We start from the raw sequence: 23,043 nt of genomic DNA on the forward strand, positions 1-23,043 counted from the left end.
ATGTGCAGCTGTTAACAAATCCGCACCTATTACTAATAGCTTTCTCCCTTTTTTTCAATGTATTTAGGAAACAGCTGTCAAAGAACTCTTTGATATCACGCCACAAAAAACTGAACTGTTGCTTGTAATAAAGGCTCAATGTTTAAACATAAAACAGAACACACCAGTGTGTAAGAAACAGTATCATAAAAGGAACTCAGACACAAAAGGCATTCGTGTCATCACATGACTAATTAAATTAAGATTCGGGGGGAAAGTGTTCATAGCATTGAACTTACATTGTTCACTGAACTGATTTGTTGGAAATATTCACCTCCCTTTTTTATGCAATACACACACCAAAGAAGATGAAACAGCCAATGCACACTTTCCAGATCAACCGATAATTTATTTGGTGGAACTTAATGCAAGCTTTCTTCAGCTTCCAACAGAAAATAAAATTCATGCAAGCTGCAAAATCTAGCAAGCTGATTAAAAAAAAAGAAATATACTTCGTCACTATGTGTAATAAAAGTCTGCAATCCTTTGCAAACTTACACAGGTATTGGGAATTTCAGAGTAAATTTGCACAGAATTGGGTTGTTAGATTTATTTTTTATTCACAGAATCTCTTCATTTTCCTGCCTGAAGAAGCGTGCATTTTAATTCACCAGTTAAAATTAGTTCAAATTAAGAAAACTGTTACTTAACTTTCCATTCATCACACCTACTACCAAACTCAGTGGAGAAAAAGCAAGTTGATGACTGTGGACTAGATAAGAGTTCACCTTCCCCCACTTCCCCTCCAGTCTATCTCATACTTCCAATTATGTAGTAATATCTCAAAAGAAACAGCAGTACAGCTCATGAGTGCCAATAACCTCGATTTCTGACCTGCTTTCTTAAACCAAAATACTCAGAGAAAGATACAGTGGCAGTCTACTGCACAAAATTTCAAGAAGGAAAGCTCTAGTACTGAATTCAGGTATTGAGACTGATCTCATTCCTTTACTTTACTTTATTTAGATGTATACCCCGCCCCTCTAGACAAAGTCTACTCGACTCAACAACCTCAGTATTCCCTTTACCAATGCCCTGTAAGGCTTACCTCCCTTGTTGTTGAAGAAGGAAGAACATAGCCATCGATGGATAGACCGTGACACTAGAACAAACATTAAATCAATAGTGAATAAAACTCATTAAAATAGTCAAAATGTAAAGATCTGGTTTATGAGAACCTGGATGGAAGGGCTAGTTGGTTTAAATAAACTCTTCCTGCAGATGTTTTGTGACATCTGGCAGGTTTATAGGATGGCCAAATAAAAGGTTTTCATGGTAGAACAAGAACAAGAAAAAACATCCCCATAACAGTTCAATCCTGCTCCTGTCCAGAGCACACTAGTTGGAGGTGTGAAAATACTTGAGAGAGAGAGAGAGAGAGCACACTGCACAAAATGTAAAGTTGGAAAGAAATGAGTTGCAGACATGTAGGCAAGAAACGAGTTTTCTTTATTTAGAAAAACGTGAGAAAGAATTCCCAATTTAGAAGCATTTATCTGGATGTTGATCTATGGCCCTTTTGTGCTCCTTTTTGAAAAGTGAGTCAGACACACATCTGAAGCTCTGCATGAAGCCTTCCCTATGGCAGGGAAGGCTGCATGAGCTTCTGGACCCAATTCAAAGGCACAGGGATGAGAGATTAGAACCTTTCATGATTTGGAGAAGAAGACAACTCTCTTCCTGTGGAGGTGCAACCGGTCCGCTCCCTCCTGAGCTTCTGCAAGCAAATTAAAACCTGGCTCTTCACCCAGGCCGTCCCAAGCACCACCCTTTCATAAAATTATGCTGGCCTGTTGTCTTTCATCCTATGTTCCAGACTGGTGATTTTATTGGGGGGGGGGGTGTAGGGTTTTGTTCCTTTTCTTTTTATATGTTTTATATGGTTTTAATAATATTTTTAGTTGTATGTTTTATAATATTGTGTACGCTGCCCAGAGTAGCAACATGCACACTAAATGAGCGGGGTATAAATCTAAATAAAATAAAATAAATAAAAAAATAACTCTGTTTCTCCATTAAGTTTACTGACTTGTGTGTTCAGTCCACACAACCAAAAATGTCTGGCAGGGATAGACAGAAGGGCTTAAGGGTAGATCTGACCTAGGCTTTGAAACTCCCTCCCGAACATGGCTGACTTGTTCTTCCTTTAATGAACTCTGTCATAAGGGGAAACAACCTCCAATCTTTCCTTTACAAAGGATTTTAGTTCGTAAGGTGTGTTAGGCTTTCTCATATATACTGTGATGGAGACAACAAAGACTGAGCTACGGAATATTGATCCAATGCATAAGGAAACCAAGTTCCATTTAGAGTAAAATTTGCCTTTAAATAAAGTGGACCGTGCCTCTCCCCCCCAAAAGATTTTTGCGGAGTGAGGTGCTACCCTTATGTCGCTGTATAAGCTGCTCCTACTTCCAAATAAATATGTTTTTCTAGTTAGGATTGGCACATCAATCCTGTAAGCTCCCAGCCAGGAAGAAAGGAACCTCCTGTTTTAACTCATTTACACCTTGAATTCAACATACTTCCCACTGTGCAGTCCTTTGAGAAAAGCAGTTTGATATCTTCAAATGAAGCCATTATAATCCACACCAACACAGGATACTTAAAAAGCCAAGTTTATTGGCTAACGTAAAGTATTTTCAGCTGTATATTGCTTGTAGTTTACCTTCTGAAGGATCTTCCATACTTTCGGGTAGAAACCCACAGGGACTCTGTTAATAGCACCATCAAGCCGCCTCCTGCGAAGCCACTGGCCTTGTCGATCGCCCCAACTGATACCGTGTCCGGTGGAACCTGGAAGGGAGGAGGTGCTGGTCGGAGAAGATGGGCTGCTGCACCTCTGAAGAAAAAGACAAAGTTCACCCAAAGAGCCAGTTACTCTTCACCCTCCCAAAACATGGGGCTTGTTCCTCACAAGGAGAGAAGACTTATTGGGAAGGCCACATGTGGTGAAGAAAGGGTTAAACATGCCATTCTCCACACTCTCCGTGCTTCTCCCCACCATTTCTCTTCCCCTAAGCTGTGTTCCTTTTTGGGGTGGGTGCGGGTGGGAAGGGAGAAGGGTTATGTTGCACACATATTTTTGGCAAAATCTTGTTAACGCTTTGATGCCACAGATCCAGGAATATGCACCATCCAAGGCTGCAACCCTTTCGGCTTGGTTTAATTGGTGTATGTTCCTATGCCTTTTTTTCTTTATTTCCACATTTTAAAAACATGGCTTTAGTTTGAAAGGGAATTGGTAACCTATGGTTATAATAACAGCTTCTAAACATCTAAATAAGAAGTGATAGTTTGACACAGGACTTTGAAACAATTTCAAAATAATGGGTGAAGTCCAACTGAGTCCCAGATGATGCAGACTGAAACAATGTTGAGTATACAAACAATGACTTAACAACTTCACACTATGAGACGACTTTACTTAGGACTAACTATTGTATTTAGTCCAGTAACATTAAACAAACATGTACAGAAATCAAATACTGCTCTTATTAGAAAGAGGACACTTGTTACATAATTACTTGGCTAAAGTGAATATGTAATTTTCTGAGACAGAGAATCAAAAACCGTTTTAAATACAAATAATCTGCTATCAGATACAGATGTACCTCGGTTTACGAAACTGATCTGTTCTACGCGATGTTACGTAATGTGGAAATTTCGTAAACCGAAATGCCAACTGTGCTACGAAAGGGGTGGCACTATAGACAATGAGCCCTGGGAAAACCCTTTTGTACTCGGGGGGGGGGAGGAAAACTACATACACCGAGGCATTATTTCTTATGGATTTCAGTTCGTAAACCGAAAACTATGTAAACCAAGGCCTTCGCAAACCGAGGTACTGCTAGGTGACAACTTATGGCTACAATATAGAGATATTGGATAGTTACTTTTTTCAACCATCACAATCTCCTGCCAGGATGGCCATTGGCTGAAAGATTCTATTAGTTACAGACAAGTAACTTTCCCATTGTTTGGCTGATTGGTTAGGTTTCTTGGCATGCACATAAAATAGTCCATTGGGAAATAGACCTGCAATGAAGAATGGACTGTTCCCATGGTGAGGCTTAAGCTAGATTGGTGCAGCTCCTTCTTCTGGATACTTTAAAAAAGGTCAAATTCAAAATTTGTAAGAATCTTGTAAAGTACTCCAATGAGCTATATCTAGTGCATCAGAAACCGAATGACTAATGCCACAGATCCAGTGACATGCACCATCCAAGGCTGCAACCATTTTAATTTCAGTTAAATGAAAGACTTAAAACCCGGGAGGAATCCCCCCCTTTGAGATATTGCACAAAAGATCTCAGATGTTGAATGAGACGGTTCCATTCAGCAGAGTTGACCTGTGGTCACCCCATAGTTCAGTAGAAATGATATTACTGAACTATGGACAAAAAGCAGACTCTTTATTGCACTGTGTTAACCCTATATGATTGCTTTCATGTGTGTTGTGTTAAGCAATATCAGTATTGTGTTTAGACTTTTTACTTGCTCTTAGAATTTAATTTGATATACATAAGCACATGCACATATGTCTGTCTGTGTACCTTCTTTGCCATTTAGCATTCTGGAAACACTTATTTAGCATTCTGAACCCATGTAAAAAAACTCAATTATAAAAGTTACAATTAATTTAAATTAATTCCAACCCTTTCCTGAATTTTTGAATTCTCTGGCTGTACAGTCAGAGGTTATACATACTAAATCTAATGATATCCAGCCAAGAACCCAATAATTCTGACCTTCATCCTTCTGTGATATCATGGCAGTTCATGGCTAGTGGGACAGTGGAAGAGAAGAACAGCAAAACTTTTACTTATCATTTTTGCTGTTTCTCAAGATTTATGGAAAATTCTAACAGATACTCTGTACTTTAATTTATTTATTTATTTATTTATTTATTTATTTATTTATTTATTTATTTGATTTGATTTGATTTGATTTGATTTGATTTATATCCCACCCATCTGGTATATTCTACCACTCTGGGCAGCTAATGCATCACTTCATTCACGTCTTTGAATATTTTCGAAGTTAAATTCCCAATAAATTTACGGATCAACAGATAAGATAAGGATCATTATCCTTAATTCAATAGTCTTTTTGTAAATTTTGTAGGCTTTAGTAACCCACTATGCATATTTTTGCAATTTATAACAAATATTTACAAGGATGGAAGAGATGACCCCAAAAAAGCTCCTTAATATGCAAGCCAAGATGCAATGGACTATGGCATATATCTGTACCCATCAAAAGGAAAAGAAAGAAAATGCCACTTTCTGAGTGAGGAATTACCATAGACCTGGAAGAGTGCACACTGCTGGAAGTGGAATGGCCCCCATAGAAGAACTATGAAACAGAAATACAAAACAATGAGAAAAATCAGTAAATGATATGCTATGCATGAAAAACAAACACAAAATCAACAAATGCACCTAAGGCCATTTATGAGGGGGTGCTGATAAGTATTGAGCCTTTCTAAGAAAAAAATGAGCTAGGAAGGTGTAACTGCCACACTATTCTACATATTCCCCCAGGAGGTCAATGCACTTGCAACATGTGTCCTGCAGCTTCTTAAGTCCCTGCAAATAAAATTCTTCTGACTGCTGGTGTAACCACTCATTTGCAGCATTAGTTGCCTCCAGAACACTCCCAAAGCGTTGTTCCCTTTAGGTGTTTTTTGAGTTTGGGGAACAGATAATAGTCAGAAAGAGCCAGGATGGGAGAATAGGGTGGGTGGGGCATCACTTGAAAGCCCAAGGACATCAGTTTTGCCATTGTTTCACCTGCAGTGTGTGATGAGGCGTTGTCATGCAACAGGATGACACCTTTGGAGAGCTTTCCTTCACATTTTTCCTTGATGTTTTGTCTCAACTTCGTCAATAAAGCACAGTAATATTTTGCATTGATGGTTGAATCCTGATGGAAGTAGTCCACCAGCAGAACTCCCTTCTTATCTCAAAAAACTATTGCCATTTGCTTCTGCGCTGACCTTTGCACTCGGAACTTCTTTGGCCTGGGGGAACTACTGTGCCTCCATTCCTTAGTCTGTTCCTTTGTCTCAGGATCAGAACAGTAGATCCATGTCTCATCACCAGTTACCAGTTTGCCCAGGAAATCTGACTCATTTCTTGCAAAATGTTCCAAAACAGCCAAACATGACTCCACACGTTTCTTCTTTTGTTCGGTTGTCAAAAGTTTGGGGATCCACTTTGCTGCCAGCTTTCTCATTTCCAAGTTGTTGTTGATAATGGCACCAACTCTCTCACATGATACTCTCAGATATATAGCAGTACTTTTGGCTGATATTCGGCGGTCCTCCATGATCATGTCATGGATGGCTTTCACATCTGCAGGCAAGAGAAAGGAGCAGGCCTTCCACTGGGTTTCTCACTTTCAACACTGAAATGGCCAGTTTTAAAATAAGACAACTCAATGTTTAACTGTTGCATATGAAGGGCCACTGTCACCCATAGTTTGTGACATTTCATCATGGATCTGCTTTGCACCTTTCCCTTGGAGAAACAGGAACTTGATTATGGTCCTATGTGTTACATACAGCACTGACGTTACCTGTCTGTCATGGGTTTGGAGGGAAAGTTCCATCCTATGGGGAGTGGAAGGCGGGACATCAGGAGGAGGGGCTGTACTGTATATATATGTGATGCGTGTGTGGAGAAGTTTAGACGCTGGGATGTGAAGAAGCAGCAGCTGGGAAGAAGAAGCTGGTGTGGGAGTCTGTGTGTCAGACAGGGTACTACTGTGTGTCAGAGTACCAACCTGATAGGTTCAGGTGTCTGTTGGTTAGCCAGAACTGATAGGTTCAGGGTCTGTGCTTCAAGTTAAGGGTTCTGTGTGAACCAAACTGTGTGTATGTATGAGTGAAACTAAGCCACGTTACTATATCTTATTCACATAATCCTTTTATTTTCCCTGTGTGTTGTTTTAAATAAACCTTATTCTTTTATTTGTTTAAAAATCCATCCCTGGTCTGTGTGACTTCTTATAGGGAATGGTTGGTGGCAGCTTAGTTAACGTGTGGCAGATCCCAGTAGGTCTGGGTTTGTCACATTGATTGGTGTCCAGCGTGTGGGATACGACTGGTCCAGTTGTCCAGCGGTCCAGCAAAGCCTTGGCAAGTGTGCCCAGAGCAAGGGGGGTCTAGTCAGGGACAATCTGAGAGCGCGTAGGTAATCTTCTAGGTGTACCTCACGGGGGGGTGCACTAGTAGAAGAACGTGTAACCTCAGATTGGGGGCTAGATTAGGGAGCTCTGAGGTAACCTGGTTTTGGCGGGAAAAAAGCTGAGGCAAAACTGTGAAATAGCAGTGAGCTAGCTTGTCTGCTGAGAGGCCCAGCAGAGGGGGGTAGACTCTAGCTCGCAACTGTTGCAAGTAGTGCTGAAGGACAGCAGCAATCTATAGGGAAAGCTGGTTCTGAGGCAAAAGGAAAAAAAAAAGTGGTCGTTTTATTTTGAGGCTTGACTTTTTAAAGCAGCTTGTTCTGAGGGGGGATTATGCCCTTGACTCGAAGCCAGATGGCAGAAATGGGTGAAGTGAAAGACCCCCAGGTTGACCAAGGTTCTGAGGATGCATTTGGCTCAGTGCAGGGTGACAGCACAGGAGAGCAGAACCCAGAACTCAGAAAATTGCTCCTAGCCCAACAGCATGAACTGAGGATGAGGCAATTTGAAGTGGAGGAAAGATTAGAGAGAGAAAGAAGGGAAGAAAGGGAAAGGCAATTTGAAATGGAGCAAAGGGAAAGAGAGAAACAAAGGCAATTTGAATTGGAATTGCAGAGAGACAAAATGGCGTTTGAATTAAGAAAACTAGAACTGATGAATCAGAACAATAATAACAATAGGGATTCTGAGGGAGGCCAATTGTCTAAAGCTGACCTGAAGAAATTCCCTGTGTACCACAAGGGAGATTGTCCTGAGGTGTTCTTTTCCTTAGTGGAAAGAGCGTTTGTGGACTTCTCAGTGAGGGAAACTGAGAAGATGACCATCATGCGATCTTTAATCAGTGGTAGCCTGGCTGAGGTTTATTCAGAGATGCCACAGGAACTGATGAGAGATTTTGCAGAGTTTAAAAAACTGGTGTTTGCAAGACATGGGATAAATGCGGAACAGCTGAGGCAAAGATTCAGGTCCCTCACAAAGAAACCAGAGCAGACTTTTACCCAAGTGGGGGCTCAATTGGTGAGGCTGCTAGAGAAATGGCTATCTCAGGAGGGGACAGAGACCTTTCAGCAGCTCAAAGACTTGATAGCGCTGGAACAGTTCTATTCAGTCCTGCATGGGGAACTGAAATTCCAGGTGAGGGAAAGGAAACCTAGATCTGTGGCCGAAGCAGCCGAGATCGCAGATTTTATTTCCCAAATAAGAAAGCCCTTGGGTGAGGGGAAATCTGTAGGTAAACCCAAAGAAACCTACAGCAAGTACTCTCAGGGACCAGGGAAAAGCCAGCAAGGGGGAGGGGCCCATGGTGAAGGGAGGCCCTCAGACATGAAACCAAGACCTCAGATTTTGGAGGGAAAACCAAAACAAGATGAGAAAGACTCAAAATATAGCAGAAAATGTTATTTCTGTCAGGGAAGGGGCCATCTAATCTCAGAGTGTGAGAAATTGAAGCAGCTAAAAGGAATTGTGCCTCAGGATTCGAGTGGGACCAAGCCAAAAGCTGTGTTCTGTGTCCAGAAAGAGCAAGGCTCATTGTCACTGAGGGAGCCTGTTGCCATGGCTACTCAATCTGGAACAGCTACATCTGCTGATCAGGCTGAGGAAAATGGTCCTCTTGTAGAGGTCAGGCGCTGCCTACTGGTGAGAACAGATTCTCAGTTGTTTGAGACAGCAGGGGTGGACGTAGGAATACTTGGCCATCAGTATCGGGGGCTGCGGGACACTTGTTCTCAGGTGACCCTGTGCCATCCAGATATTATTCCTAGGGAATATCTAATCCCAAATGAGAGCATGAAGGTGGCAGGGATTGAGGGGCAGGTGATCTCACTGCCAGTCGCGGAGGTACCTGTCAACTTTCAAGGCTGGAGGGGAGTTTGGCGGCTAGCGATTTCATCGACTCTGCCAGCAGCCGTGCTCGTGGGAAATGACCTGGCTGAACATGTGAAACGGGTGCTAGTGATTACACGTTCACAAGCCACCACGGGGACAGTTCAGGGGGGTAATGATGAGCCAGAGACGGAAGCAGAGGGGAGTTCAGAAGCTGTGGTGGAAACCTTAACCACAGACAGCAGATTTGGACAAGAGCAAAAGGCAGACGCCACTCTCCAAAAGTGTTTTGAACAGGTGACTGACGCCCAGCTAACACCTGAAACCCCAGTGAGATTTCTGGAGAAAAAGGGGATTTTATATAGAGAGACCCTGAGGAATATCTCAAAAGGGGGAGATGGGATCAGAAGTCAGCTGGTGGTACCTGAAAAGTATCGCCCCATGATCTTACAAAGGGGGCACTCTGACATGTTTGCTGCACACTTAGGGGTGAACAAAACACAGCAGAGAATCACACAGAATTTTTACTGGCCTGACATAGGGAAGCAGATCAGGGAGTTCTGTAAACAATGTGATGTGTGTCAAAGGCAGGGGAATAGCCGCGACAGGACCAAAGCAAAGTTGTGCCCTTTGCCTGTGATTGACACTCCGTTCAAATGCATAGGGGTGGATATTGTGGGACCTTTGCCCAAGGCCACAAAGAGGGGGAACAGGTTCATTCTCACCATTGTGGACCATGCCACGAGGTACCCTGAAGCCATTCCCTTGACTAACATTGAAACTAACACAGTGGCAGATGCCTTGGTGGGGTATATGTCCAGGATGGGATTTGCCTCAGAAATAATCACAGATTTGGGAGCATCGTTCACATCGAAGCTCATGAGACGGTTATGGCAAATCTGTGGAATTAAGCACAAGGAAATCACTGCCTATCATCCGGAAAGTAATGGGTTAACTGAGAAGTTCAATGGGACTCTAATGCGCTTGATTAGGGCTTACTTGGCAGAGAATCCAAACAATTGGGACCAGAAGCTGCAATCCCTTTTGTTCGCTTATCGATCAGTGCCACAAGCCAGTACCGGGTTTAGTCCATTTGAACTTTTATTTGGGAGAAGGGTGAAAGGGCCCCTTGATTTGATCAAACAAAATTGGGAGCAGATCACCCAGGATGACCCACAAGACGTTGTGACATACATAGACACCTTGAGGAATGACCTAAAGAGAAACCTAGAGCTAGCAGCAGAGACCCTGCAAGCTCAAAAGGTCAGAAAGAAAGCTTGGGATGACCAGGAAGGCAGGGAGAGGCACTTAAACCCAGGGGAGGAAGTGCTTTGGCCTAGGCCTTGCAAAGGGAACAAACTGCAGCTGGGTAGCCCAGAAGTAAAGTGCTTGGGTCACATAGTAGGGGGAGGAGTGATAAAACCCCTCGAGGCCAAGATAGAAGCAGTTCGTGATTGGCCTAGACCCAACACCAAGAAAAAAGTCAAATCATTTCTTGGGTTGGTGGGCTACTACAGAAAGTTCATCCCGAGGTTTTAGCGAGATTGCGGCTCCGCTGACCGATCTGACGAGGAAGAAGGCTGATGACCGCATCCCGTGGACCAGCGACTGTGAGGAGGCGTTCCAGAGGTTGAAGGAGGCGCTCGTCCAGTATCCAGTGCTGCGTGCTCCAGACTTCGACCGGGAGTTCATCATCTACACCGATGCGTCTAACAGCGGGGTAGGAGCAGTTCTTTGCCAGGAGGATGAGAATGGTGACCAGCATCCAGTGTCCTACCTGAGTAGGAAACTCCAGAAAGGTGAGAGACATTTGGCAACCGTGGAGAAGGAGTGTCTGGCCATAGTCTACGCGATCCAGAAGGCCAAGCCTTACATCTGGGGAAGACATTTTACTCTGTGCACTGACCACTCACCACTGCAGTGGTTAAAGACAATGAAAACCCACAATAGTAAACTTATGAGGTGGGCTTTAAACCTACAGGACTATGACTTTGAAGTGAAGGTGGTCAGAGGGTCAGTGAACTGTGTTGCTGACGCCTTGTCAAGAAGACCTGAAGAATGAAGACGGCGAAAGAAACATGGACTATGTATATATATTGATGACAAAGGTTAAATGTACCTGTTTTTTTGAATTTGGTTTGTAAGAATAAAGGTAAATTGATGTAATGTATATGGTAAATGGTTAAATGCCTAATTGATATGGTTAACTTAGAATGTAAGTATAAGTAAGTATGATATTGTATGTATAACTGTTTTTGTGTGTTTTATCCAGGTTGTTTTTTGGGAAAAAGCACCTTAGCTTTCCCCCTACAAAACAACTTATAAAGAGGGGAGGTGTTACATACAGCACTGACGTTACCTGTCTGTCATGGGTTTGGAGGGAAAGTTCCATCCTATGGGGAGTGGAAGGCGGGACATCAGGAGGAGGGGCTGTACTGTATATATATGTGATGCGTGTGTGGAGAAGTTTAGACGCTGGGATGTGAAGAAGCAGCAGCTGGGAAGAAGAAGCTGGTGTGGGAGTCTGTGTGTCAGACAGGGTACTACTGTGTGTCAGAGTACCAACCTGATAGGTTCAGGTGTCTGTTGGTTAGCCAGAACTGATAGGTTCAGGGTCTGTGCTTCAAGTTAAGGGTTCTGTGTGAACCAAACTGTGTGTATGTATGAGTGAAACTAAGCCACGTTACTATATCTTATTCACATAATCCTTTTATTTTCCCTGTGTGTTGTTTTAAATAAACCTTATTCTTTTATTTGTTTAAAAATCCATCCCTGGTCTGTGTGACTTCTTATAGGGAATGGTTGGTGGCAGCTTAGTTAACGTGTGGCAGATCCCAGTAGGTCTGGGTTTGTCACACTATGCTCTTCCACAATGAACTTTTCTGGAGGTGCTGCCGTGTTCACTCTGGACCTGAACATGAAAGATAAGTTAAAATCACAGGTAGTTGATTTTTGCACCACTGAATACAGACAAATTGGCCAATGCACCCTGCAATTTATAGCTTCCTACCTCAATTTTTTCAGGGTAAGGCTCAATACTTATCAGCATCCCCTTGTATTGAAACCTGCTGTGATGTTAGAAAAAAAATTAACAATGTACCATCTTAGAAACAATTGCCAATCCATTCCAGCCCTAATCTGTATCAGAATGCAAAATGTTTTACAAACATTGGCAGATATTTCGGATTTTGCATTCAACACTGTTACACAGAATACTGGCCTTCATGTACCAGGGAGCAATGAAGGAAAAATACGCCCAGTTTTCAATGCCTGAAGCATGTTTGGACCTCTGTAGGGTTGTATATCTTATGCAATGAACCCCATAACCCCAGCCTTCTTTCACATCAAGAAGCTACATGCAAATGAGATGCCAAACAAACAGAGCAGTGATATAATGAGCTAGTGAAAACATTCAGAGGGAATGAACACTGCTCCTAAACTACTTTATTTTTAGGCTTAGCCATAATATTCAAAAGTGCAAGGGAACCTCTGGATGCAAGATCAGATACAAAGATGACAGTCAATCTGTACTACAATGCAGATATTAAAAGGAAGATATTTAAGCTGACCTCTAGTGGGCTGTTATACAGTGGTGCCTCGCTTAACGAGCGCCCCGTTTAACGACGAATCCGCATACTGATACGGATTTTGCGATCGCTTTTGCGATTGCATTGCGATGTTGACTATGGGGAAAAATCGCTTTGCGATTTTCCCCCATAGCCCAATTTTCCCCCAGCTGAGCGGCGGGAGCTTCGAAGCCCCGCCGCTCAGCTGGGGGAAAATGCCGGTGGTGGCATCGGAAGGACCCTTCCGAAGGGTTCTTCCGAAGCCACCGCCTGCATTCCCCTTTGGAAGGGGCATTTTCCCCCAGCTCAGTGGGAGCCCCGCCGCTCAGCTGGGGGAAAATGTCAGCGGTGGGCCGCGGCCTCGGAAGGACCCCGAAGCCACCGCCGACATTTGTCTTCCGAGCTCTCAAAGGGCCCCCCTCCGGCACTCCCAAAGGCCCCATTTTCACACAGCTGATCGGCGGTTCCAAAATGGCCGCCCTCGCTGCCCTCGCTTACCAAGGCAGTGAAAATGGCGGCCCTATGAAGAAAATCTCGCATAGCGGTGAGTTTTCACCCCATGGGGTTTTCCCTCCCGCATTGCGATGTTTCCGTATAGCGATGATTAATCCGGAACGGATTAATGTCGCTATGCGGGGCACCACTGTATATTGTATCCTTACATTAAATTAATTAAACCTACACACAATAGATTTGTTGAACAGTATAGATTGGGGAAGTATTATTTGTAAACAGAGTGACCCTACATAAATAGCACCAATCACTTACACAACATCTTTACATCAGTCTATTATTACTACTATATTAGCTGAAATAATTGTCAAGCTGTTGTCCAACCACCAACACCACCAGACAACAGTTCATAAGAATAACGTTTTTACAAGCTCTGGATTGATGGCAGCCCTAAACACTTAGGATAATTTTTAAAATGATTTGTCACTTCTGAAATTGTCAACATTATAAACCAGCACAAACTACAATTGCAATTTTTCCCAAACATTACATTTTAAACTAATTTAGAGAAGTAATTTAGATGGTGGCACTGAGATAATTTAAGAGATGAATAGAACCACAGCCAGGGAACAGGATAAGTCACCTTGGAAACAGCCCCGGGACCCCCTGCTAGGACGAGCAAAGGCACTGAAAACCTCTTTCTTTCTCTCCCACACAAATACCAGTTTAGTATTTCTTCAAATGAATTTAAACACCTATGCTAGTGTGTATGCGTGCACTTGCACCAAATGCAAATAAGCCATTCCAAAGACAAACATGCTTTTACACACACATGTGCTGTTTTCTTTTCACCTGATCACTACTTGGTCGCCTACTCCTCTAGAATAAAAACAACAACAACAACACGAAAACAATAGAGCAGATGCTAAAAGTTAGCAGGAGAAATAACTGTTAAGTAAGCTTAGACTATGGTATTTCACATGAGCAGTAGAAGCTATTGAAGTCTCACCTGGTTGCACAGGTAAATTATTAACTTCCAACCTAAGTGTAAAACCACCACCAAGACCTCTTAAAATTTGTTAAGAAATATGGCAATAGGGCATGAAGATGGGCTGGAGTGACCCAAAATCCCTGGTGGCTGTGGAAGCCTACGTACAACTCTTTGGGGGTAACAAGCTGAATATGCTCTCAAATTCAGAGGAGCCTAGATGGTGGCTAGAAAAATGCCTGGGCCTCTACATGCAGCTGGACTTCAGCTCTCAGGAACTGTTGTCAGCATGGTCAATGATGGGAGTTGTAGTCAAGGAGACCACATGGTCCCCATCCTAGCTTATATAAATTATAGGTCAGCTGTAGTGACAAGCTGGTATGTGAATGTAGATGCAGAGTTGCAGTTTCACCTGTTTCATCTCACTCTTCAGCCTATTAATGCCACATCTTTCGGTTTTAGTTGCTCCTGTATGACCCACTTCATGAATAGATATAGCTGGGCTTGATGTACATGAATCAAGAGGACGCACTTGCGGAGTGGAGAAAGAAGAAAAGAAGGTTGCTTGTTAACAAAAATTAAAGATGCACAAAAGTCATTTTTAAAGAATAATGAGCAGATTTTTTTAAAAAAAGGATATTACTGCTCCTTTCGACTCCAAATTCCTTCCCGCTGAGAATATGATGAAGGAGATTTTTCATATCAAAGGGGCTTAGATTCATTAAACTTTCAGAGGCTTCTTCACCTGTGTAAGAGAAAACAGGACAAGCCTACTTTGCAAATGTAATCACCACTAATAAGAAAGCACAGACGATTTTCAACAAAATAATGGCTCCATCCTTCTTTCCTGACTTAACAACTGAATGGAAACAGCTGTTTTCATCTCTTACCCCTTAATTAAAAATAGAGTTGGTATGATTTTCTGCTGTAGGATAATTTTCACATACTGTTTCCCTACACAACTGCATAATGTAGTATAAAACTGCATTACATATATTAAAGGCATTATTTTACATCAAAGGGATAAGTAGCACAATTTTGCTCTCTCTCTATATCACAATAGCATTTTCACCTTTAAGTCATAAATGTCAGGTTCATATCCAGAAGCATGACAAACAATGTGGTTTACCTTAATATCCTTCCTGCCTGTTCCTAAAAACAGACTATCTTATGAATAGCATTTACTGTGAAGAACACCACCTAACTTGATTGATTTCCTAGGGTGCATTATTCTTAAAACACCGGATTCATGAAACCTGCAGCTACCTAAGTCAAGCATCTGAGACTAATTTTCTTTATTAATAAAATACATACTGGATATTTGCAGCAAAGTTTGCAGCAATGCAGAAACATACAACAAATGAACCAACCTATTAAAAAACTGGTATCTCTCTGAATTGCAGAAACATGTTTTTAATTCCACAGATGATTTTTCAAAGCTTTCTAGTACTTTCTTGAGAACATTTTCCCCCCAATACTACAATGTGCCCTTGTGGCATTTAGTTTGGGATTCACATATATTGACTTGAGAGCTTTGGTTACAGGGCAACTCACAAATTTAATTAATGTAGGAGCAAAATCACTAGTGATAAACCTGACATGGTAGTCCTATCCATTCTCATATCAGCTAAGACCTACTGAACAAAGTGGGACCAGGGGCAGATCTACTATGGAACTAATGAAGCTTAAGTTGCAGGGTCCCTAATCCTGGAAGGGCCCCAGATGTGACTTTAATTCACATTTTAAAAAAAATTGTTGTGGTCTATCATGGAACAGAAGAAGGTAACAGCGGTTACCCAGGCCTCGTTACTGGTTGCAAAGGGACCCCCATAACAGTTCAAACTTCAGGGTCCCCAAAATGTAGGTCCACCACTGTGGGACTTCTTTAAGAATTTTTTAAAGAGAGAAATATTGAGCAAAAACAAAAACTGGCTCAGAGCACAACAAACAGTGATCCTGGGAAGTTACTTTTTGGACTATGACCCCCATGATTTTCTAGTCAGCAACAGTGTGACTTTGTTGTCCAAAAGAATGATACTTCCACGGTTGGATGTAGAATTAGTAGTGCATGCAGTGATCAATAAAAGCCAGTAGAACAGGGGTCTCCAACGCCTGGTCCGCGGCCTGGTGCCGGTCCGTGGCTTGGGCCAGGCCGGACCAGGCTGTGGAGACAGATTCCCTCCCCGCACTCCTGCCCCTTGCACAGTCCCTTCATGCATGTGCGCAGACAAGCGCCCCACACCCCTTTACGAGTGCATGCCAGTGCCCCGAGCGCCCTTCAAGTACACCCACCCTTGTGAGCACCCCCCGCTCTTTCGCACCTGTGTGAGTGTGCACGCACCTGCTCCTTTGTGCATGCACATGAGCGGGATGTGTGTGCCCCGCCTTCCCCAACCAGTCCGTGGAGTTAAAAAGGTTGGGGACCACTGCAGTAGAACATAGAGATTTGCCCTTATACATGCTTATTATTATTGTCCTGGCCCTGCCACTGTCTTGCTCCATAATCCACTTAGACTCTGTTAGACTTCACAGTGTCTTTGTACTACTGTAAAGTCTACCGGTCTCTGCCCTCCTTCTGGAAGCCCCCTTCTTCCTTGTTCTCCTCCACCTTTCTCCCCCTCCACTCCCTCTATGCATATCAACCTCACGCAGGTCTACCCTGCTTCCCATCCATCTTGACTTCTTTGCTGCAAGTGAAATAGAGATGGTGGACTATCTCTTTTAGAACAAAAACAAAACCCCATCAAAAGGACTGTGTCACTTAAGACTAAAAGATTTATGTGTGCCTTTGTAAATTATGAATTAAAGATGGCCACAAACAACGGCCAAACAGGTGTTTTGTGGTTTGGTGCCCTGCTCCTTCCAGTGGGCACTCATTCAGAAGCAGCACCCAGAGGAGGTGAGGCAGGGAAATCAGGGCACTGCTTCTGAAGTGGGCGCCCACTGAAGGAGGCCAAACCATGGAACATCTATTCAGGCATCATCCAAACCAGCACAACTGTCAAACTCGTGGTTCGTGCCCATCTCTTTATGACCTACCTTCCTTGGGCACATGGAATTCAACATGGAGAACACAGGGGCCAGACTTATATTATTTATGCTAGTTAAATTACCATGGTGTAAAGTGCAGTGAAAAATTGTCACTAGCAGACTAGTCACTGCTTTTATTGCTCATCACGTGTGACTTATTTGACTTGGCATTCAGCAATGAATACAAACAGCAACTCATTACCTATTTGCCACTGTAATTTTCCCCAATGTACAGGTGGGAACAAATGAAACTGAATAGTTATTAACTTGCAAAGCGTTTGTTATATTAACATCCTTGCAATAGATAGAATAATTCCATAATACAAAACAACTGTGGGCTTTAATCTCTGCAGTGCTGAAGCAATGAGTTATGAGCTCAGAAAAAAGTTGATTGTGTTGTGGTTAGATTTGTGTCAAAGAAATTCAGTGTTTTTATTATACTCAGGACTACAGTGAAAACATGCTTATTGATATAAACAGAGCAAAGTTAAGACAACCAGGTCTCTGATTAATGCTCTGCAATTTATGGATTTAGCTCACTTCAGTTACGGCTCTCTAAAATCTCTCTTTGAAATTCCTTTTTCTTAGAAGAAATTCCACTTCAGCTGAAATCCCTCTTCATTTGGCCGCTGTCTTCACAACCATGTACATTGTGTCCTGGACTCCATGTGCCTGATGAATTGGATTGTAACCCATAACATCTCAGGCTAAAATAATCTGTAAACCTTAGAAGTGCCACAATCCTTTTCTTGTTTTTGTTATATATACTGGAACAGAGAGCGAACATGAGTATCTTTTTGAAAATGTTTTTCCTCCCGTTTTAGTACTGAGTGGAGGTTATAAAACCAGTCTCACCTGAACAATTCAAGCTGCGAGCCAGTTCTGTGGCCATCACTTGAATAATAAGTCCAATGCGGAGACGAAGCATTTCCGCAAATAGACTGGGCTGGGAGCGGACATACATTGCCAAGTAGACCATGATTTCCTGTGTGCAAGGAAGAGAAAGAATGTCCATGCATCATGTTTGTAAAAGCTGAAGCACCAGAAGAACAATGAAACCAGTTTCCTCAAACACAGAACGGCTTCTTTCCACACTACCTGTGTAAGAACTGCAATGCTGATGTCTTCGCCACTGGCTTCATAGATTAGCTTTGTCAGTTCCTCAGGTGGTAAAGGCCTTGAAAAAAATACAAATGTATAATTACAAACTGTCAATACGTACCTTTTTTGCAGGATAAACTCCTATCAATAATTCTCTCCCCCCACCCCCAATTCTTCAGTAAATCAGCCTTCTGAATATAACCACAGAAGTTGATGGTCCACAAAATATCTCAGTAGACTACTAAGATAACACCAACCTGTGCTTCTAATCTGACTATTCAGAAAGATGGAAGGCCCGCAGGAATGTAATAACATTTTTAAAAGAACTAGTGGAAAAGGATGGATGGTTCTTACTTCTCCAAAAGACTTCTGTGTTTCCAGTCTGGTTAAAAGGAAGAGCCTTTCCTTCCTCCACAGCAAGTGGAAAAGGCAGGCTAGCATGAGGAGAAATGGAGCAAGCCGCTTCTCCTCTGATGATTCGCTCCTTTGTGAGCATGGAAATACTGGTTGCCTACGGCTAACCGGTGAGTAACCATGCCCTCACTCACCTGCTGTCAGGGCCCACTCTGTCTTTCCCCTCACAAACAAATTCACTGCTACCCTCGCAAACTTTGTTAATAGCAGCAAAGCATCCCCGAAATTTTCTTTAAACAAATGATGTGAGGAGCATGAACCTTATTCTTCAAACTTAATTTCACTCCTGGAAACCTTCAAAAGCGCAATTCAGCTTGAAACAAGGGGGGCACTCCTCCCTCTCTTTGGGGGAAGGGGTTAGAGCCTTGTGGCTCAGTGATTAAACAGCTGTACTGCAGCTAAAACTGTGCTCACGACCTGGGGTTCAATCCCAGGTAGCCGGCTCAAGGTTGACTCAGCCATCTATCCTTCCGAGGTCGGTAAAATGAGTACCCAGCTTGCTGGGGGGGCAATGGGTAGCCTGCATAATTAAATTGTAAACCGCCCAGAGAGTGCTTGAAGCGCTATGGGGCGGTATATAAACAGCACGCTTTGCTTTTTGCTTTGCTTTGCTTTGGTAATGTAGCTATGGGACAGTGATAGGGTATGGCCACACTTACGCTGTAATTGTTTTCTCCCGAGGTTCAGGAGGAAGACCAACTGTAAGTTGCTTCTGGTGTGACAAAAGATCTGTACATGCCTGGCAGAGAACAAAGGGAGGAGTGAGTGAAACTAATCTGTTCACCATGCAGGAACCAACAGAATTTTGCTATTTTACATTTTAAAAACACAGCACATTGCTTGGGTTATTTATTCCATGGCTCCACCTCTGGGCACCTGACACCATTTCTCATGTCATCATGAAGGTAGGAGAAGTAGCACTTTCACTATGTCTCCCAGGATCTTGAAAAAGCCACTTTATGGGACTACAACTCCCAGATTCCTCCAACTTTTAATCAAATAAGTCCTCCAAGCTCCAAACTATCCCTAAAGCAGAAGCAGAGGAATCATGGTCAGGTTTTCTCTACCTGGTACAGATACAGCCCATTGAGTTTAGCTCCTCTACGCAGGCACTCTTTCTCCTCATGCTTAACACTGCCTGGAGAAGTGATGGGGATGAGCCCAATCACCCTGGCCCCTTAAATTAGACTTTAATGTGAATGCATATATACTCAGTAATCATTTTCCCTCCCACAACTGGATTTCTTCTGTAACATATACCTGGGCAATCAGACCTACATCTTAAGGCTGTTCTTATCTTCAAAACAAAGCATTATAAATGCAAGATACATAGGTAACAAAAATCCATGCTAAGACAAATAGATGGAGTTTGCAACTTAGGTGAGCAGTTCTTCAAAAACAAACAAAAATTCATGGTAGGTGTATTGCCTAGGTTGATATTATTTCTCACAAGCTGGAAGGCAACTGGCTGCTGAGGGACCCTCATTCTATTCATAAAGACTACTTGCATGATTTAAGACCCTGAAAAATTCACCACACTGAAAATAAATGTCTCAAAATGCATTAGATATATGTTCAAACAATTCCTCAAAATTACTTCCATGACACTTAAAGGTTACACTTGTATGAATAGCAAGAGTCTCAAGGTTTATGCCACAGGGCTGCTACAGTTAAATGGGTTGGATGATGATGATGAATTTGATTTATACCACCCCTTCCCTCTAGGAACTCAATAGTTCACACTCTGTATAAAAGTACATTGTTCAAATCAGGGTGATCAGTAACCTCAGCAGAGACCATTGGCCATCTTCTATTAGGACACCATACATTTGTTTCAATCTAGGACTCAGTTGCAAATTATGCTATAGGGATATCTCTGTGAAGATTCTCAGTCATCCAGGTGAGATTATCTGGAAGTTGAGTCATTATTAGTTCAGTCTGAAGAAGCTACTTGGATGAGCAGCGAAACATTTCAACCTAATAGGAAAGAAGTCCAGTTGCCATGACTCAGCTTCCAGATACACAGTGGTGCCTCGCATAGTGAGGTTAATCCGTTCCGGATTAACCTTCGCTATGCTGAAGCATCGTTGAACGGGGCAGGGATTTCCATTGGAACACATTAAACATGGTTTAATACGTTCCAAATGGGCCAAATACTCACCATTCAGCGAAGCTTCGTAATGGCTGGCAGCCATTTTCGCGCCCTCGCATCGCTTAACGAGGGCGCGAAAACACTGCGCACGGCCATTTTGGGCCATTTCCGGGCTTCCGGCGGCCATTTTGGCCGCCGAACAGCTGATCATCGGGCTTCGTTTTGCGAAGATCGGTAAGCGAAACGCTTACCGGTCTTCACAAAGCGAATTTAGCCCTATTTAAAAAAAGTTAAGCGATCGCATTAGCGATCCGAAAAAATGGATTGCTATGCGATTTCGTCATTATGCGGTGCGCTCGTTAAGCGAGGCACCACTGTACTGCAAGGACATTTCTTTACTACTAGAGGAATCTCTCTACTCCCTAACGTGCAGAGGAAGGCATGGTTAAGACAGGACTGACATCTTGAATGATTCAACAGGAAAAAGAAGATGAAAAAAAAAGAAAAGGAAATAATAGCTCTTTAGTCCTTATTTCTGTATTATCCACAGCCTTGTGGTGCCTGGCCTGATGAAGTCCTGTATGGGGTCAAAAGGTAGTGCCTGTTTATTGATTTTTTTAATTGGTCTATTGATTTTCTTTACTGGACTAATAAAGTTATCACCCGCCCTTGGTGCATCCAGGTGCTTTGGACTGTTAAGTTCCATAACCCCAATGATGACAATGCTGCCTGGGGCATATGGATGGATTTTATAGGGTACCAGCTACTAAACCCCAGGGTAAGTAAGATATGTAAAGGCTTTATACCTCAGAGAGAACTTCCACTCTTTTTTTGAGTATACCAGAGATGTAGCGGATCAATCCCCATTCTTGGTTCAGACCTGCTTTGCTGTAGAGCTCATTCAGGAGGCAATGTACTGTGACCCCACATTGACCATAGAGCTGTGTTTCCCAGTCTAGGCCTCTTAAAAAGAGAGACAGAAACACACACACATATATATACACACACACACTTTGTTAGATTATGTTTTCTTTTTTCTTTTCTTTTCTTAATAAAAAGTTGCAGGTGCAACTAAACATTTTCCCTAGAGGGAAGCAGGAAATCGCTCTTAAAAGTCTATGGAAACTCCATCCTGAAATACCTCTCTAAAACCTGTAATTTTAAAAGTCACTTGAGAGACCAAGTGAGATTAAAAATTAATAGGTTTTTGACATTTAACTTCCAACAGTCCCTTTGAAAACCACAGCAAGCAGTACTTGATTTAGGCCTATGAGCAATTCAGTGAAGTCAAGTGCATTACTCATCGCTTCAGTACAGAACAGGCACTGAAGTATTTCTCCATTCACGCTCCGAAAAGCTTTGCACAGATGTATCCTCAGGTCTTGAAATAGAAGCATGCAAGAATTCCAAGGAGCTACATCACTTCAATATTTATGCAGCCAAATGGCAGACATTCTACCACCTCTAAACCACTTGTTTTGTAAAGTAATTGGTTTTATAGAGTTCACACAGGTTAGACACTTTCCAGCGCTGTCACTTGAACCGTGTATACTGTGTCCCCAAGTTTCAGCCATGCACAACATACAGGATTTTTCTTATAGGAAAAAAACAGCTGGGACAAACAAAAAAGCCCCTTCCCCCATATAATGCACTCTGCCATTTGGGTAGCTTTTCCTCCCAGCTTTTCCTCCCAGTACTGCATGGGAGGATGAATGTCTCCTGCTCTTTCTCAACAAGCAGGATGCTGAGAACCAGGGCTGCTGCTGCTTGCTGACAGCAGTTCGGCCACATGGACAAGGTAGCCGGCTGGAATTCTCTGTGGTTTTAGGCCAGACAATACCTGCTATCTCTAAGACTAATTTCTGCGACTCCATTAGTATAGGAGCCATGACATCAGAAAAGACCACAGGAGTAATTCAATGCAAGTTTTTGTTTTTGTTTTTTAACTCTGTCTGGACAAAAATTATGTTCTGTGCTGTGATAGAATAGCCAACCTTATACAGGAAAAAGTGAAAAATGTGAGTAAAATCTAGATAGGATTTCAAATGATTTTGTGTAAGTGTTAAGAGCAAATGATTGGGATTTTAAAAAAGCTAGTTATAAACATTATTAATAAGCACTGGTAATGTCTTGGCTGTAAACGTCAAAGAACAAGAAGCATAAGACTTTCTTACATGAGCCATAAGAATTACAAAGATCTCCACGCAGTATCTGTAAATACATTTCTGCTCTTACCCATGAATGAACAGAGGGAAACCAATATAGCTCCAGCTGTCAGGGTAATGTACAAGAGCAATCTCATAAAAATTAGCATAGCTAGGACCTTGATTGTAAATATCAGAAAA

General features: G+C 42.5%; 1 protein-coding gene across 3 annotated transcripts in view; it reads right to left on the reverse strand.

The window, feature by feature from the left end:
• Positions 1–23,043, reverse strand: part of PHKA2 (phosphorylase kinase regulatory subunit alpha 2) — a 70,323-nt gene that overhangs the window by 7,377 nt on the left and 39,903 nt on the right. Inside the window, exons 23-32 of one of the 3 annotated variants that reach the window (XM_072994324.2) lie at positions 21,505–21,661; positions 19,266–19,345; positions 18,190–18,268; positions 17,947–18,076; positions 14,705–14,806; positions 14,474–14,592; positions 13,926–13,952; positions 5,344–5,397; positions 2,708–2,881; positions 1,088–1,141 (exon numbers count right to left, since the gene is read on the reverse strand). In XM_072994324.2, coding sequence (XP_072850425.2) covers positions 1,088–1,141; positions 2,708–2,881; positions 5,344–5,397; positions 13,926–13,952; positions 14,474–14,592; positions 14,705–14,806; positions 17,947–18,076; positions 18,190–18,268; positions 19,266–19,345; positions 21,505–21,661 — 976 coding nt within the window. The remainder of the gene's footprint in view (positions 1–1,087; positions 1,142–2,707; positions 2,882–5,343; positions 5,398–13,925; positions 13,953–14,473; positions 14,593–14,704; positions 14,807–17,946; positions 18,077–18,189; positions 18,269–19,265; positions 19,346–21,504; positions 21,662–23,043) is intronic. The other 2 variants (XM_072994327.2, XM_072994328.2) reach the window with 2 other exon arrangements.

The sequence above is a fragment of the Pogona vitticeps genome, chromosome 3, assembly GCF_051106095.1.
Source record: "Pogona vitticeps strain Pit_001003342236 chromosome 3, PviZW2.1, whole genome shotgun sequence".
Taxonomy (NCBI): Eukaryota; Metazoa; Chordata; class Lepidosauria; order Squamata; family Agamidae; genus Pogona; species Pogona vitticeps.